Source organism: Ceratotherium simum, chromosome 1, assembly GCF_057802395.1.
Source record: "Ceratotherium simum simum isolate JZ-2026a chromosome 1, ASM5780239v1, whole genome shotgun sequence".
Classification (NCBI taxonomy): Eukaryota; Metazoa; Chordata; class Mammalia; order Perissodactyla; family Rhinocerotidae; genus Ceratotherium; species Ceratotherium simum.
The window spans coordinates 11,095,614-11,110,379 of NC_141900.1; the positions used below are offsets into that span (position 1 = coordinate 11,095,614).

The following is a 14,766-nucleotide window of genomic DNA, read 5'->3' on the forward strand; positions in this document are numbered from 1 at the left end:
ATACCTATCTTTCTCAAACTATTCCAAAAAATAGAGGAAGATGGAACACTTCCTAGCACATTCTGTGAGGCCAACATCACCCTGATACCAAAGCCAGACAAGAACAACACAAAGAAGCAAAATTACAGGCCAATATCGCTGATGAACATAGATGCAAAAATCCTCAACAAAATGTTGGCAAACTGAATACAGCAATACATTAAAAAGATCATACACCATGATCAAGTGGGATTTATACCAAGGATGCAGGGATGGTTCAACATCTGCAAATCAATCAGTGTGATACACCGTATTAACAAAACGAGGAATAAAACCACATGATCATCTCAATAGATGCAGAGAAGACATTTGACAAGATACAACATCCATTTATCATAAAAACCCTCAATAAAATGGGTGCAGAAGGAAAGTGCCTCAACATAATAAAGGCCATACATGACAAACCCACAGCCAACATCATACTCAATGGGGAAAAACTGAAAACCATCCTTCTGAGAACAGGAACAAGACAAGAGTGCTCACTCTCGCCACTCCTATTCAACATAGTACTGGAGGTTCTGGCCAGAGCAATTAGGCAAGTAAGAGGAATAAAAGAAATCCAAATAGGCAACAAAGAAGTAAAACTTGTGCTGTTTGCAGATGACATGGTCTTATATATAGAAAACCCTAAAGAATCCATAGGAAAACTATTAGAAATAATCAACAACTACAGCAGCGTCACAGGGTACAAAATCAACTTATAAAAATCAGTTGCATTTCTATACTCTAATAACGAACAAACAGAAAGAGAACTCAAGAATACAATCCCATTTACAATCGCAACAAAAAGAATAAAATATCAGGGCCGGCCCCGTGGCTTAGCGGTTAGGTGTGTGCGCTACGCTGCTGGCGGCCCAGGTTCGGATTCCGGGTGCGCACCGACGCACCGCTTCTCCGGCCATGCTGAGGCCACGTCCCACATACAGCAACTAGTAGGATGTGCAGCTATGACATACAACTATCTACTGGGGCTTTGGGGGAAAAAAATAAATAAATAAAATTAAAAAAATAATAAAATATCTAGGAATAAGTTTAACCGAGGAGGTGAAAGAGCTATACAATGAAAACTATAAGATGTTAGTGAAAGAAATCGATGATGACATAAAGAAATGGAAAGATATCCCATGCACATGGATCAGAAAAATAAACATAGTTAAGATGTCCATACTACCTAAAACAATCTACAGATTCAATGCAATCCCAATCAGAATCCCAATGACATTCTTCACAGAAATAGTACACATAATACTAAAATTCATATGGGGCAAAAAAAGACCCTGAATAGCCAAAGCAATCCTGAGAAAAAAGAACAAAGCTGGAGGCATCACAATCCCTGACTTCAAAATATTCTACAAAGCTATAATAATTAAAACAGCATGATACTGGTACAAAAGCAGACACACAGATCAATGGAACAGAATTGAAAACCCAGAAATAAAACCATACATCTGCGGACAGCTAATCTTCAACAAAGGAGCTAAGAACATACAATGGAGAAAGGAAAGGCTCTTCAATAAATGGTGCTGGGAAAACTGGACAGCCACATGCAAAAGAATGAAAGTAGACCATCTTCTTTCGCCACACACAAAAATTAACTCAAAATGGATCAAAGACTTGAAGGTAAGACCTGAAACTATAAAACTCCTAGAAGAAAATATAGGCAGCACACTCTTTGACACTGGTCATAGAGGGATCTTTTCGAATTCCATGTCTACACGGACAAGGGAAACAAAAGAAAAAACAAATAAGTGAGACTTCATTAGACTAAAGAGCTTCTGCAAGGCAAGTGAAACCAGAATCAAAATGAAAAGACAACCCACCAGCTGGGAGAAAGTATTTGGAAAGCATATATCTGACAAGGGGTTAATCTCCACAATATATAAAGGACTCACACAACTGAACAACAAAAAAACAAACAACCTGATCAGAAAATGGGCAGAGGATATGAACAGAGTTTTTTCCAAGGAAGATATACAGATGGCCAATAGGCACATGAAAAGATGTTCAACATCATGATCATGAGGGAAATGCAAATCAAAACAACACTAAGATATCACCTTACACCCATTAGAATGTCTGTAATCACCAAGACAAAAAATAAATATTGGAAAGGAATTGTGGAGAAAAGGGAACCCTCATTCACTGCTGGTGGGAATGCAAACTGGTGCAACCTCTGTGGAAAACAGTATGGAGATTCCTCAAAAAAATTAAAAATAGAAATACCTTATGATCCAGCTATCTCACCACTGGGTATTTATCCAAAGAACCTGAAATCAACAATCCAAAGAGGCTTATGCACCCCTATGTTCATTGCAGCATTATTCACTATAGCCAAGAAGTGGAAGCAACCCAAGTGTCCATCAACAGATGATTGGATAAAGAAGATGTGGTATATATACACAATGGAATACTACTCAGTCATAAAAAAAGACAAAATCGTCCCATTTGCAACAACATGGATGGACCTGGAAAGTATTATGTTAAGTGAAATAAGCCAGACAGAGAAAAACAAACACCACATGATTTCACTCATACGTGGAAGATAAACTAACACACAGACAGAAAGAACAGTTTGGTGGTTACCAGGGGAAAGGGAGTTGGGGGTGGGCACAAGGGGTGAAGGGACACACTTATATGGTGACTGTCAAATAATAATGTACAACTGGAATCTCACAATGTTGTAAACTACTATGATATCAATAAAAAAATGGATACGAAAAGAAAAAGAAAAAAAAAAAACTTGTGGGGGGTTCCTGGCACAGAGGAAGTGAAAAAGAAGAGTTAAGGGGCCGGCCCCATGGCTTAGCGGTTAAGTGCGCGCGCTCTGCTACTGGCAGCCCGGGTTCGGATCCCAGGCACGCACTGACGCACCGCTTCTCCGGCCGTGCTGAGGCCACGTCCCACATACAGCAACTAGAAGGATGTGCAGCTATGACATACGACTATCTACTGGGACTTTGGGGGAAAAAAAGGAGGAGGATTGGCAATAGATGTTAGCTCAGAGCTGGTCTTCCTCAGCAAAAAGAGGAGGATTAGCATGGATGTTAGCTCAGGGCTGATCTTCCTCACAAAAAAAAAAAAAAAAAGAAGAGTTAAGTCACCGAAGAGAGAGAAGGTTACTATCAGCATCCTTAAATGGATAGACAAAATCAGAGATTGTTTTTGTTTTTATTTCTTGTTCAACAAACATTTCAATTCTCCTATAATCCTCATGCTCTATTTTTCTACCCTCCCAGTTCACATCCTTGGAGTAGTGGCCAACTGAGATCCTTGTGTATTTAGGGCAAAGCCACTGGGTGAGGGAGGAGGTGCTGGGAAAACAAAGGCCTGAAACATGTGGGTGCTGATGGCCCACAGCTTCTCCAAATCTGATGTGTCTAGGGGTGAATGTATAATTTATTTCCAAATTTAGGAATTAAAGTAACCCCACCATCACCATCACACACAAGCAGAGAGAGAATGAATCTTCTATCAAACACGTGGAATTCTCTTCCAGACCCGTAATTAAATGGCAAGTCCCCATAGAGCAAGTGACTGCCTCAGGGCTTGTCTTGCTGAAACCATCTCATTCTCTATAGTCAGCCAGATCCTTGGAATCCCCAACTAGCCTGGCCATTGAATTCCACAACCCACGTGGGGTAGATGCAGCACAGGGCAGCATGGAGATCCAGCGCCTGGGGGGATGGGCTCGGCATCCAGTTGGCAGCTGGAGGTTTCTTTGCGACAACAAGAGACTCCTAGCAAAGGGAGCACAGAGGGGGATGGTGGAGTAGCAGGGTGTGACCGTGTCCCCAGGAAGTCCTGTGGGAGTATAGGATATGATCTCATCCTGAACAGTGAGATTTTCAGTGATTATACTTCAAAGTAAAGGTAAAGTCTGGAAGATAGGTACCAAAAATTGCACTGTGAATTCTAGAGGGAGAGCTGCGACAGATAAATGGGCTTTAGGGTAGTGATGGCATTTGAGATGGAGATTCCGGAGAGGATGTAAATTAATAAATGGGCTCAGAGCGTGGAAAAGGGCATTTTAGATTGATGTAGCAATAGGACACAGATCAAAGCATTTGGTTCACGTAAACACTGGAAGAAAAGTAGTTTATCTGATAAAAGTTATGACAGTATTTCCTGTGATGTAGTATCAGACAGCTGCTAAAAATCATGTCTGTGAATAGTTTTAATGATATGACGAATGTTCATGGCATAATAAGAGAAGAAAAACAAAATACCAACTACATATCTAGTGGGACATAACCATGGAGGATAGCTGGAAGGAAATTTTCTAAAATATTAAAGGTAGATAGTGGAATTGCTGGTCATTTTGTTCCTCTTTATTCTGTGTTTTCAATATTTTCTTAAATGAATGCATCTTACTCTTGCCAAAAAAAAATCTGTGCATGGTTTCTTTAAGGTAGAAGACAAAGCTACCACTTAGGTTAGGGCAGTGGAAAGGCGTTGAAGGTTTAGGCAGGGGGATACCCACTGAGCATGTGCGCAGATGCACTCCTGACAGCACTGTTGTGGAGAGGAAGCAGGAGTTGTTAAGAGCAATTAGATTCTGGTCCAAGTGGGAAATAATGAGGAGAATGCCAGTCCAGTGAGGACCACAACAGCGACAGTGTCTCCTTCTCTAGCCACTGTAACCCCAAAGCCCACCAAGGTTCCTGGTACCTAGCAGGCCCTTCATTGATGTTTGTTGAGTGAATGAATGATGGCATGGCAGTGATGGTTCTCAGGGCTACAATTCCCTTCCTGCTCCCCACTGCCTGGGGAACCCTAGCAATTCCTAATTCAGCAAATGGGAATGCAATAAACATCTCCCTTATCTTTACAGTTTGTAACGGAATAGGAATTGGTGAATTTAAAGACACACTTTCCATAAATGCTACCAATATTAAACACTTCAAAAATTGTACCTCAATCAGTGGAGATCTTCACATCCTGCCAGTAGCATTTAGGGGGTAAGTAACAGATAAAGTTACTGGTGTAGAGAAAAACAATATTTGCCTCGTTCACTGGTAGAGACTGGGAATCAATAATCATCCTTTACTTGTTTCAGTGACTCCTTCACACGGACCCCACCTCTGGATCCCAAAGAACTGGATATTCTAAAAACTGTGAAGGAGATAACAGGTGTGTGCTGCAACATTTCATATGAACATAAAGGGGAAATCAGGGTTTCATAGAGAGAACTTTTAGACATATTTCCTTCTCCCTCAGCATAAAAAGCTTTTTTCTGAAATTCTATCATTAATGACTAATAATTCCTTGATATTTTTCAAAAATGCAATTTCCCCTGCATGTGAGGGGTGAACACTTTAAGGAAAGAGTCGGGTCATTCATGACTTCGTGTGAACATGTTTAATCCCTCAGCTCCCCAGCCTAGGGCAATGTCCTGAGGGCCCAGCGACTTCTGTGGGTAGAGGGAGAAGGAGGGCAAATGGGGCGGGAACCGCACAGGCTCTCAAGTCTTGGAGACTAGACTTCGTGTCCCTGCTCGGTCACCAGCAGGCCTTGGGTCCACGTCTGCAATCAGAGCTCCACTTCCCTCATCCCTAAAAAGGGAATAATGAGACCTAAATAACAATATTGTTTTGAAGATTGAAATTAAATAGGGAAAATATGTAAATCTCCTTGTATGTAAGAACAGCTCAATACTGGGCCACTGTCATCGAGAGCAGGAGCCTGTTTGGGTCATCAGATATGTAGCCCAGCAAGGTTCTCAGGGCCACAGCAGCATGGGGACAGCCTGTTGGATGGGAGTTGGGCAGTGGGAGAGAGACAGCAAGGCAGAGGAATTCCAGGGGAGGGGCAGGATGCCCGCTGGAGCATTGTGCCTTGGCTTGCGTCTGCACGTGCGTGTGTAGACTCAGTGAAGGTGACAACATGAATCAAACCAAACGTTCACATTTCCTGCTCCTACTATAGTCTCTTGAGAATCCTATAATAATGTCTCATACAAGAAAGAAATTTCTAAGCGGTGTGTGTCTGAACCTTCCTACTGCCTTATAGGGTTTTTGCTGATTCAGGCCTGGCCAGAAAACAGGACTGACCTCCATGCTTTCGAGAACCTGGAAATCATACGTGGTAGAACCAAGCAGCAGTAAGTTGACCTCAGCCAGAGCCCAGTAGATCCTTTCTTACTTTTTTATTTTGAAATAAGACTTACAGAAGAGTTTGAAATTAAACTCACAGTATGTTGCAAAGACACTACAGAGAATTCCCTATATCCTTCACACAACTTCGCCTAATGTTAACATCTTACATGAGCCTAGTGTAAGTATCAAAATGAGGAAATTAACATCGGCACAGACTTGGTTATGACTTCACCCATTTTTCCATGAATGCCTTTGTTCTGTTTCAGTGTCCAGTCCAGTATCCCACATTGCATTCCGTTGTGTTATGTCTCCTTAGTCCCTTGCGATCTTATAGTTCCTATGTCTTTCCTTCTCTTCCGTGGCCTTGACGCTTTTGAAAAGTACTGGTCAGGCATTTTGTAGAATGGCTGATTTTTTCTCAAGAGTCAACTGGTGTTACGCATTTTCGGCAAGAAGAGCGCTGAGGTGACGTGTCCTTCTCAGCACATCGTATCGGGGGACCTGAGGGGCTTTTGGGCATTAAATGTTTCTTTTGGGATTTCCACTTGTCCAACTGCAACAGTGAAGTACACACACACACACACACACACACAAGCATCTTTAACATAATAAGTGTAATAATGAGTTTTATGGTGAGGAGGAATTTGGGAATCTCTTGGTCAAACATGACTTGGAAACAGTCTGGTTCCAAGAACTATTTCCCATAATTGACCCCTAAAAGGACTACATAGTATTGTGCAATGTTAAAGAAAATCAGGATATGGTACACATAAAATAAGCATTGCTTTCCAAAAACTGCCTTGGCTATGTGTCTCTGATGCTAAACACTTAGCGACCATCGCTTCCCAGAAAGGCCCCTCTGCTCTGAGCTCTCAGGAATACTTCCTTTGCCCGAGGTTCACACAGAGACAAGAGACTGGGATCAGTTTTCCTGGGTGATTGGTATATACTTCTTGGCTTAGTTTTAGGGATTTAAAGAAGATGAGGATTACTTTTTTGTTTTTGCCAAGAAGTCCAGTGAAACACAGTCCCTACGGGGGCAGGGTGACTGCTGGTCCCAAGGTGGTGGCTCACCAAGGCCAGGCCTGCCCTGCAGGGAAGACCCCAGCTGTGTCTCTGCCATCTTGGCTCCCCTGGGTGCGTGCTGGGGAGAATTCCTAACAGTGGTGCAGGCCTTCTACACAGGGTGCCTTGCTTTCCCCAGGGGCCAGACTGTGGGAAGAGAGAGGGAGAAAGGGTGGAGAGAGGGAGAGAAACAAGGAGAGAAGGAGTCTCCAAATTACACTTGGAACTTTTGTCATCTCACGCCTTAATTATCAGCCTCTTCATTCAGTACTGTCTCAACTGGCTCCTTCTCCGTCTTGGGGTCCAGTGAGCCTCCTAAAAATGCAGATATGTTTCCTGTGGTTTCCCATCATCTGCAAACAACGACTCAAGCTCCTCCACGTGCTGTCCAGGTCACCTGTGCTCTGGCCTCTTCCAGCCTCCCCAGACCCCTCTCCCAGGCCTCCCCGCCTCCACAGTTCTGCTCCAGCAGTAGCTCGTGGTTCTCAGCAGCTGTCCGGTGCTTTCTCACCTTCCCGCTCCTTCAGCTGGTTCAGGACTTCCCTCCCTTTAGTCTGAATAACTTTCATCCAGTCGCTTGATGAACACATACTGATCTCCTGGTGGGATTCTAGCACAGTGTTGCGTGGTGAAGAAAATATCATAGTTCCTGTTCCTGAGGTCCTCACAGTCAGGCATCACCTCTTCCAGGAAGCCACCCCTTCCTAGACATCCCTCCCCAGGCTTGTTTAGATGCCCCTGCTCTTTGCCTCTGTGATGCCCATTATCACCATACTAATGGTGCTGGGTTAAAATTATCTGCTCATATGATTATATCCTCACTAGACAAAGGGTTCCTTGAGAATAGGAAACATACACTTAACCTACAGAGAATTAGTCACATATTACCTCAAATGTTTGTTGAATATATGGATGAGTGGATGGATGGAAAGATGAACCTATGACTTTTGAAATGTATTTGGATGTTTGAGAGATTGGAACATGTTCTCAATTCCCAGGCAAAATAAAAATGCAGTAAATAAAATGATGACATTAAAACATTTATTCAGGGTCCAGCCTGGTGGCATAGTGGTTAAGTTCACACACTCCTCTTCAGGGGCCCGGAGTATGAAGGTTCAGATCCCAGGCACAGACCTACACATCGCTCGTCAAGCCATGCTATGGCAGTGTGTTCAATATATGGATGGGTGGATGGAGGAAGACTGACAACAGTTGTCAGCTCAGGGCCAATCTTCCTCACAAAACAAAACAAACAACAAAAAAAACACATTTATTCAGCCCGCAGTCTGCTACTGGGATTAAAGATACTAAATGAACAAGGAGCTAGCTTTTTCCTGGGGGAGCTTAAAAAACACTTGCCATTTTCAAAAGTTGTAGTACATACATTCCACAGTGTGACTTACGATCACTGGAAGGCAGTCTGCAGTAAATCTAAAGTGGTCCAGAAAAAAAAAAATAAAGTTTTTAGTGATATTATGTTATCATAATTTTTCAGAAGGTTGTTTTTCTTCTTTCCAAATTAGTGGTCAGTTTTCTCTTGCGGTCGTCGGCCTGGACATAATGTCCTTGGGATTACGCTCCCTCAAGGAGATAAGTGATGGGGATGTGATCATTTCCGGAAACCGAAACTTATGCTATGCAAATACAATAAACTGGAAAAAACTATTTGGGACCTCAAGTCAGAAAACCAAAATTATAAACAACAGAGGTGAAAAAGACTGCAGTAAGTAATCACTTTGGTTTGGTTGTGGAAATGGTTCCAATGGGTCACTTGTTTTGATTCAAAATATTGAAGGGACATTCCTACACATTTAAATTACTTTTTTCATTCCTAAAGAAGCAAATTAAAAGAAGTCTATATTTTCTTAATTGTGACGTTATTATGTGAAGTTCATCAGAATTGTTTCTAGATCATTCTCATTTCACAGGATGAATTTGCCTTGAGGTTTATGCTATCAATTATTTGTAGTTTATAAACTAAATTTAGTATTAATTATATGACATTTTAGCTGTAGGTTCCTCCCTGCTCATCTCCACCTCTAACGACTATAGTTGCGTGCACGCACGTGCGCACACACACACGAGTGGGATAAACATTCCACACTGGCATTTCCTATGCTGAGTTTAGAGCCACAGCGTGCTTCCAAAGCTGGGCGTGCACCATCTCCTTGTTCTGAGACCATGCCCCTGGTAGAAACAGATCTGAGTTCGAATCCTGCCTCTAGCCCTTCCTAGCTTTGATACCTTCGTCCATTTACTTAATATCTTTAAGCTTTGGCTTTCTCATCCATGAAGTGGAGCTGATGATGATTCCCATTGCTATTGAGAGAAGTAAATGAAATTCTGTACGTAAAGCTCTTGGCGCGGTGCCTGGCACATGGCAAGTGACCACAAGCTTTCCCTATTGTTACCATCAGCTATGACATTCATCAGCAAAATACCACCCAGGTCTAGTCCAGGTCCCCTTGGCCCCCAGTAGGGAAAAGGAAACTTGCAGTCAGCCGCTGGAAGCCCCTTCTGTGTCACTGATCCTTCGGGGCCCCCAGTGTGTCTGTGAAACTCAAGGTCACAGAGGACCCAGCACCTCACTTACAGGGCCTGTCTCAACTGGCCCTCTGCTCACTTTTCCGTAGCTGACTCCTTGCACTCACTCTGTCTTCTCAGAGGCCACTGGCCACATCTGTCATCCGTTATGCTCATCAGAGGGCTGCTGGGGCCCGGATCCCAGAGACTGCGTGTCCTGCCAGAACGTGAGCCGTGGCAAGGAGTGTGTGGAGAAGTGCAGCATTCTGGAGGGGTAGGAGGTTCTCTTTAATCCATTTGTTCTGATAAAAAAATAAGACAGGATTTTATAGCTTTTATAGGTTTATAGTTATTCAGTTTGATGCTTTTGTTTTTGTTTGTTGGCAACTGTTAATCACAATAGGAAATGAACAAAATTTTTTCATTGCTTAATCCAATCCAATAATTTATAGAATCTCTTTTTATGGAAATATCTTATATTTTTCTCACCTGCAAAGTTCCCAAGACAAATAGAACAGTCATCGGTGGTTCATATGGCCAAGACCATGGCCGTTTATTCTTTTCTTTGCAGTACACTCATCCTGCTGTGTCAAAATATATTAATACAAATTACATTTCCTGGTTAATTATTGTTATATGTTCAAGAAACACTGAACAGTGCTAATAACTTTAAAGATAACCATGAACAAAGAAATAATTGTATAACATTTGTTGAATTTATTTGCAATGAATAAAAAGTATATAGTTTGTTGATTTTATGAGAATCTTGATATTAATGTAAAGCTTTGAATGACCACAGATAATGACTAAAAATAAATTAATAGGAAATTAAAATTGAAAGGGAGAGGCAGAGTCAGTTTTTTAAAAAAATTGAAGAAAAAAGGGAAATTTTGTGGTAGGGAAGAGCCATAGGCATTACATATGGCTATAGAAAATCTTACTTCCTGTTCTGCTCTCAGGGCTTAGGCCACAGCTTGGATCCAGAAACATTCAGGAGCAGAATGGGGACCCAGTTCAGTTCTGCAGGAATCCTTTAGCTGGCAAGCTTATTAACCTAACAGAGTATTTTGCGTAATTGATGGTGCTGTTTCAACAAGTAGGAAATACTGTGCAATCCTGACTGCTACAAATTGACACTAATCTCATGTTTGCAGTTTTCACATCTCTTTAAAGAGACAAAGTAATTAAAATAACGACATCGGTGGTGCCCCATGCCTTTGCCATAGAGAACCCTGGTGTCTGGCAGCACCTGCTCCCTTTTCAAGACAGGTCCTTCAGCAACCATGGTAACCCAGAGAAGAAGCACAGGAAAAAAGAGTTCCAAGTGTTTGGTTTCATTGACGCCATCTGCCTGGAAGGGAGGACTTATGGAACATGTTTTTGGGTGTAAACATCCCTTGTTCACTGCCTGGAGCGAAGACTCGTGGTTAATCATCAGGCAGATTGCAGTCTTCTTAACAGCCGTCACAACTATTTTGTCTTTTCAACCAAACATCAGCTTCTTGCTTAGCATTGATGTACATCTTTGGAGAATGGGGAAAATACTACAAGCAAATTTTTTCACACCTGTGTTCCATATTTACTGATTTTAGTACTGTTTTTACCCCTTGAGCAAGTTTTAATATCTCTCCTTCTTTTTCCTGTGCATTAGTTTAGTTACCATTTCTTTCCAGTTTAATTTAAATATCCATGAATCTGATACGGGAGAGAGGGGGCGCCTCTTAAGGACTGTTTTCTTTTTTATCATTTGTTGGGTTGCTTCCCTAGTATACAAAAACTGTGCCTGTAGAAAAATGTAGGGAAGTTGCTTTGATTATAAATGAAGCTTACGTGTTTGTGCAGGGAGAAGATGACCAAGGATTCAGTTAATTCAGAATCACTTTATTCTATTTAGTCCTAGAGTCCCAATCGTTTGACTTGCACCTAAAATTGTTGTGAATTTCTGAGAGAGGTGATTCATGTCATCTGAGATTTCAGACACATCAACTCAGACAGTTGTAACCATGCAGCATTTTGAAGCAGGATCTCTTGGAACGGCACTGATCAGTTTCCTTTCTTCCTCCTCTCAGTGAGCCAAGGGAGTTTGTGGAGAATTCCGAGTGCATCCAGTGCCATCCGGAGTGCCTGCCCCAGGCCAAGAATGTGACCTGCACCGGCCGCGTAAGAGCACGTTTGGTGTTATTCCCTCACGCGCCACAGGGAAGAGCCCTGCAGAGCCTTGACAATGACCCAGTGTCCTCCTGGAGCTGCTGCGGACAGTCGTCCAAGCCCACTTCCCAGACAAGAGGCTCTGACCTCACAGCCGGGTCAGAGGGTCTGTGATGGAGTTGAAGGCGTCACACAGCCCACCTGGCAGGAGCATTCACCTTTTCTGTCCAACATCCCCTGACACGCTTAATGATGACCACTCTTTCACCACAAAACAGGGAGCCTCTGGGACTGGGGATATTGTCAGCCAGTTGTCACTATTTCTGACATCTGTCGTCATTGCTTTATCATTTTAATCAAATATTATCAAATTCTTGTTTAACATTAGTTTATAATTATCTGAAGAATTTTTAAAGAAACACCTACGGAAACTTTTCAAAATTCAGTTTCATATCTACATGTTCAGTAATCATCTTTTAAAGCATGTAAATAAGACAGATCCCTCTCACACCAGTGCCCTAATGTTGTTAATGCTCAATATTATTTACATACGGAGCTCTGTTTGGATTTGATCTTCAGCAACCATATCTAAATCTACTAATTGAAAACAGTTTTCAGAAGTTCTCTCTAAATAGGAAGGTGAGGAGACTTTGTTTTGAGGTATAGGCTGCCACATGGCTGGTTACAAAGTAAACCCCTGATGTATAAGTTTCCATGGCGTTGGGTTCCATTTTCATCATTGAAATACAATAACTGGTGACGCTGACTTCACCCTCTGGTTGTTCTGGCTCTGGGAACACTCAGTCTTGAGTGGACAAAACTCAGACGTCAGAGAACTTAGCCAACGGGAAAGTCCTTCCCTACCAGTCTCGTTTCAGCCCTTTGAGGAAGCGTGTGGGACACGACCCCGGCAGTCCCAAGGGTGACGCTCCTGGGGGTTTTGTGAGAGCGCTCCAAGTTTGACAAAGGGAAGCAGATTTTGCCTGTGACACAGTTAATTCTGCAGCTACCACTTCACTTGCCACTTGCCACCTTCTCATCACTGGAAAAATGTAGACGTGGGTTTTCTTAAATTTGCTTTGGCAAGTCTGGCTTCCCTCAGAGCTTCCCTTGAACCTCAAATATGATACGCAAGAAAGTCCACTTGACAATAAGGATATAAGTATACACGAAGGTCAATCAAGATCATTTTGACAAGGAATGATCCCACAATGTATTAAGTAAAATGAAATAAAGTATATAGTGTAGTTTCTTCTGTGTTTTTATATATCATATGCATTTAAAATCAGGAAGACTTTTCACTAAGCTATTAACAGTGGTCATATCAAGCAAGCAGAATCACTGACAAATTTGCTGTTTGTTACTTAAGAACTTCTATATTATTTGACTTTTTTCACAATAAGTATCTTACGTAAAAAGTTACTTCCATTTTGAAAAAGAAAGAGACATACATAAATGTATTTCCCCACCTTGGTGCAGGGACCAGATAACTGCGTGAAGTGTGCGCACTACATCGATGGCCCCCACTGCGTCAGGGCCTGCCCGGCTGGGATCATGGGGGAGAACAACACCCTGGTCTGGAAGTTTGCGGATGCCAATCACGTGTGTCAACTGTGCCATCCAAACTGTACCTACGGGTGAGTGGCAGCCCAGCCTAGACAAGAAAATGCAGAGCAACAAAGTGTTTCCTATCTTGCAAATTTGTAGATTGAAAATGTCTCCAAAGTTTCCAGGCAACAAATTACAGAGGTTTGTATTTGAGTCGTTTACTTCCGGTGTTTTGGCTCCATGGCTGTGGCAGCAGCAATGACATGCTTGTGGGCAGATCCTGGGGCCGTAGGAATGCCTCTCAGCCTCTCATGGTGTTGGTCATGCCAGGGCTCTGTTCTGCAGTACCAGCACGTCCCAACAAGAAAGAGTAAGTGACAGGTGGGGTGACAGCAATAGGACCTGCCAGGTCTCTGAGGTTTCTGCAAATCTTTCCAGATGACCGGGATTCATATGGGAATCTTTTATTGTTGTTTCGTGATTAAGATAACATTGCCTGAAATGTTGCTTAAAGACACTCTTTCTTTTAGCTAGTTGATTACTAAGCTGTTACTAAGTACATTAAAACTATTTTGATTGCAATTTACAGAAGCACTGAAAGTCTGTATCTTATTTACTGAAATGATAAATTTGGCAATCAAATGACTATTCCCAGCAATCAGAAAGAGAAGTTGAGTTGTCGTATAGAATATTCCCCTTTTCCTTGTGTCTTTCGTAATCCTCAACCTTACTTGGAGCCATTACTCTTTCTCCTCGGGATCCATCTCTCACTAGCTGTGTGGCCTTGGGCAAGTGTCTTAACTTCTCTGTACCTCCCTTTCCTCATCTATAAATTAGGATAATAATACTTTATGCATAGCTCATAGGATTTTTGTGAACTTGTATTAATATGTATCATGTACTGAAAATAATAGTGCTCTGGTAGTTCAGATTCAGAACTCTCACCACCATGGCCCCGGTTTGTTTCCCAGTCAGGGAACCACACCACCCATCTGTTGGTTGTCATAGTGTAGCAGCTTCATGCTGCTGGGATGCTGAAAGCTCTGCCGCCGGGATTTCACATACCAGCAGGGTCACCCAGGTTTCAGTGGGGCTTCCAGACTAAGACAGACTAGAAAGAGGACCTGGCCACCCACTTCTGAACAAAGTGGCCATGGAAACCCTGTGAACAGCAGCAGAGCACTGTCTGATACAGCGCCAGAAAGGGAGAGGATGGCGCAAAACGACCAGGCAGGTTCCGCTGTGCTGTCCACAGGGGCACTAGGAGTTGGAATCGACTCCACAGCACTGACAACAAAAACTTAAAATAGTGCCTGGAACACCTGGGCAGTGGTGGTGGTGATGCGGC

The 14,766-nt window shown here is 42.5% G+C and overlaps 1 protein-coding gene across 3 annotated transcripts in view; it reads left to right on the forward strand.

The window, feature by feature from the left end:
• Positions 1-14,766, forward strand: part of EGFR (epidermal growth factor receptor) — a 201,864-nt gene that overhangs the window by 145,439 nt on the left and 41,659 nt on the right. For all 3 annotated transcript variants that reach the window (XM_087434015.1, XM_004438373.3, XM_014793664.2), the window contains exons 9-15: positions 4,871-4,997; positions 5,096-5,169; positions 6,049-6,139; positions 8,723-8,922; positions 9,864-9,996; positions 11,792-11,882; positions 13,350-13,507. In XM_087434015.1, coding sequence (XP_087290141.1) covers positions 4,871-4,997; positions 5,096-5,169; positions 6,049-6,139; positions 8,723-8,922; positions 9,864-9,996; positions 11,792-11,882; positions 13,350-13,507 — 874 coding nt within the window. The remainder of the gene's footprint in view (positions 1-4,870; positions 4,998-5,095; positions 5,170-6,048; positions 6,140-8,722; positions 8,923-9,863; positions 9,997-11,791; positions 11,883-13,349; positions 13,508-14,766) is intronic.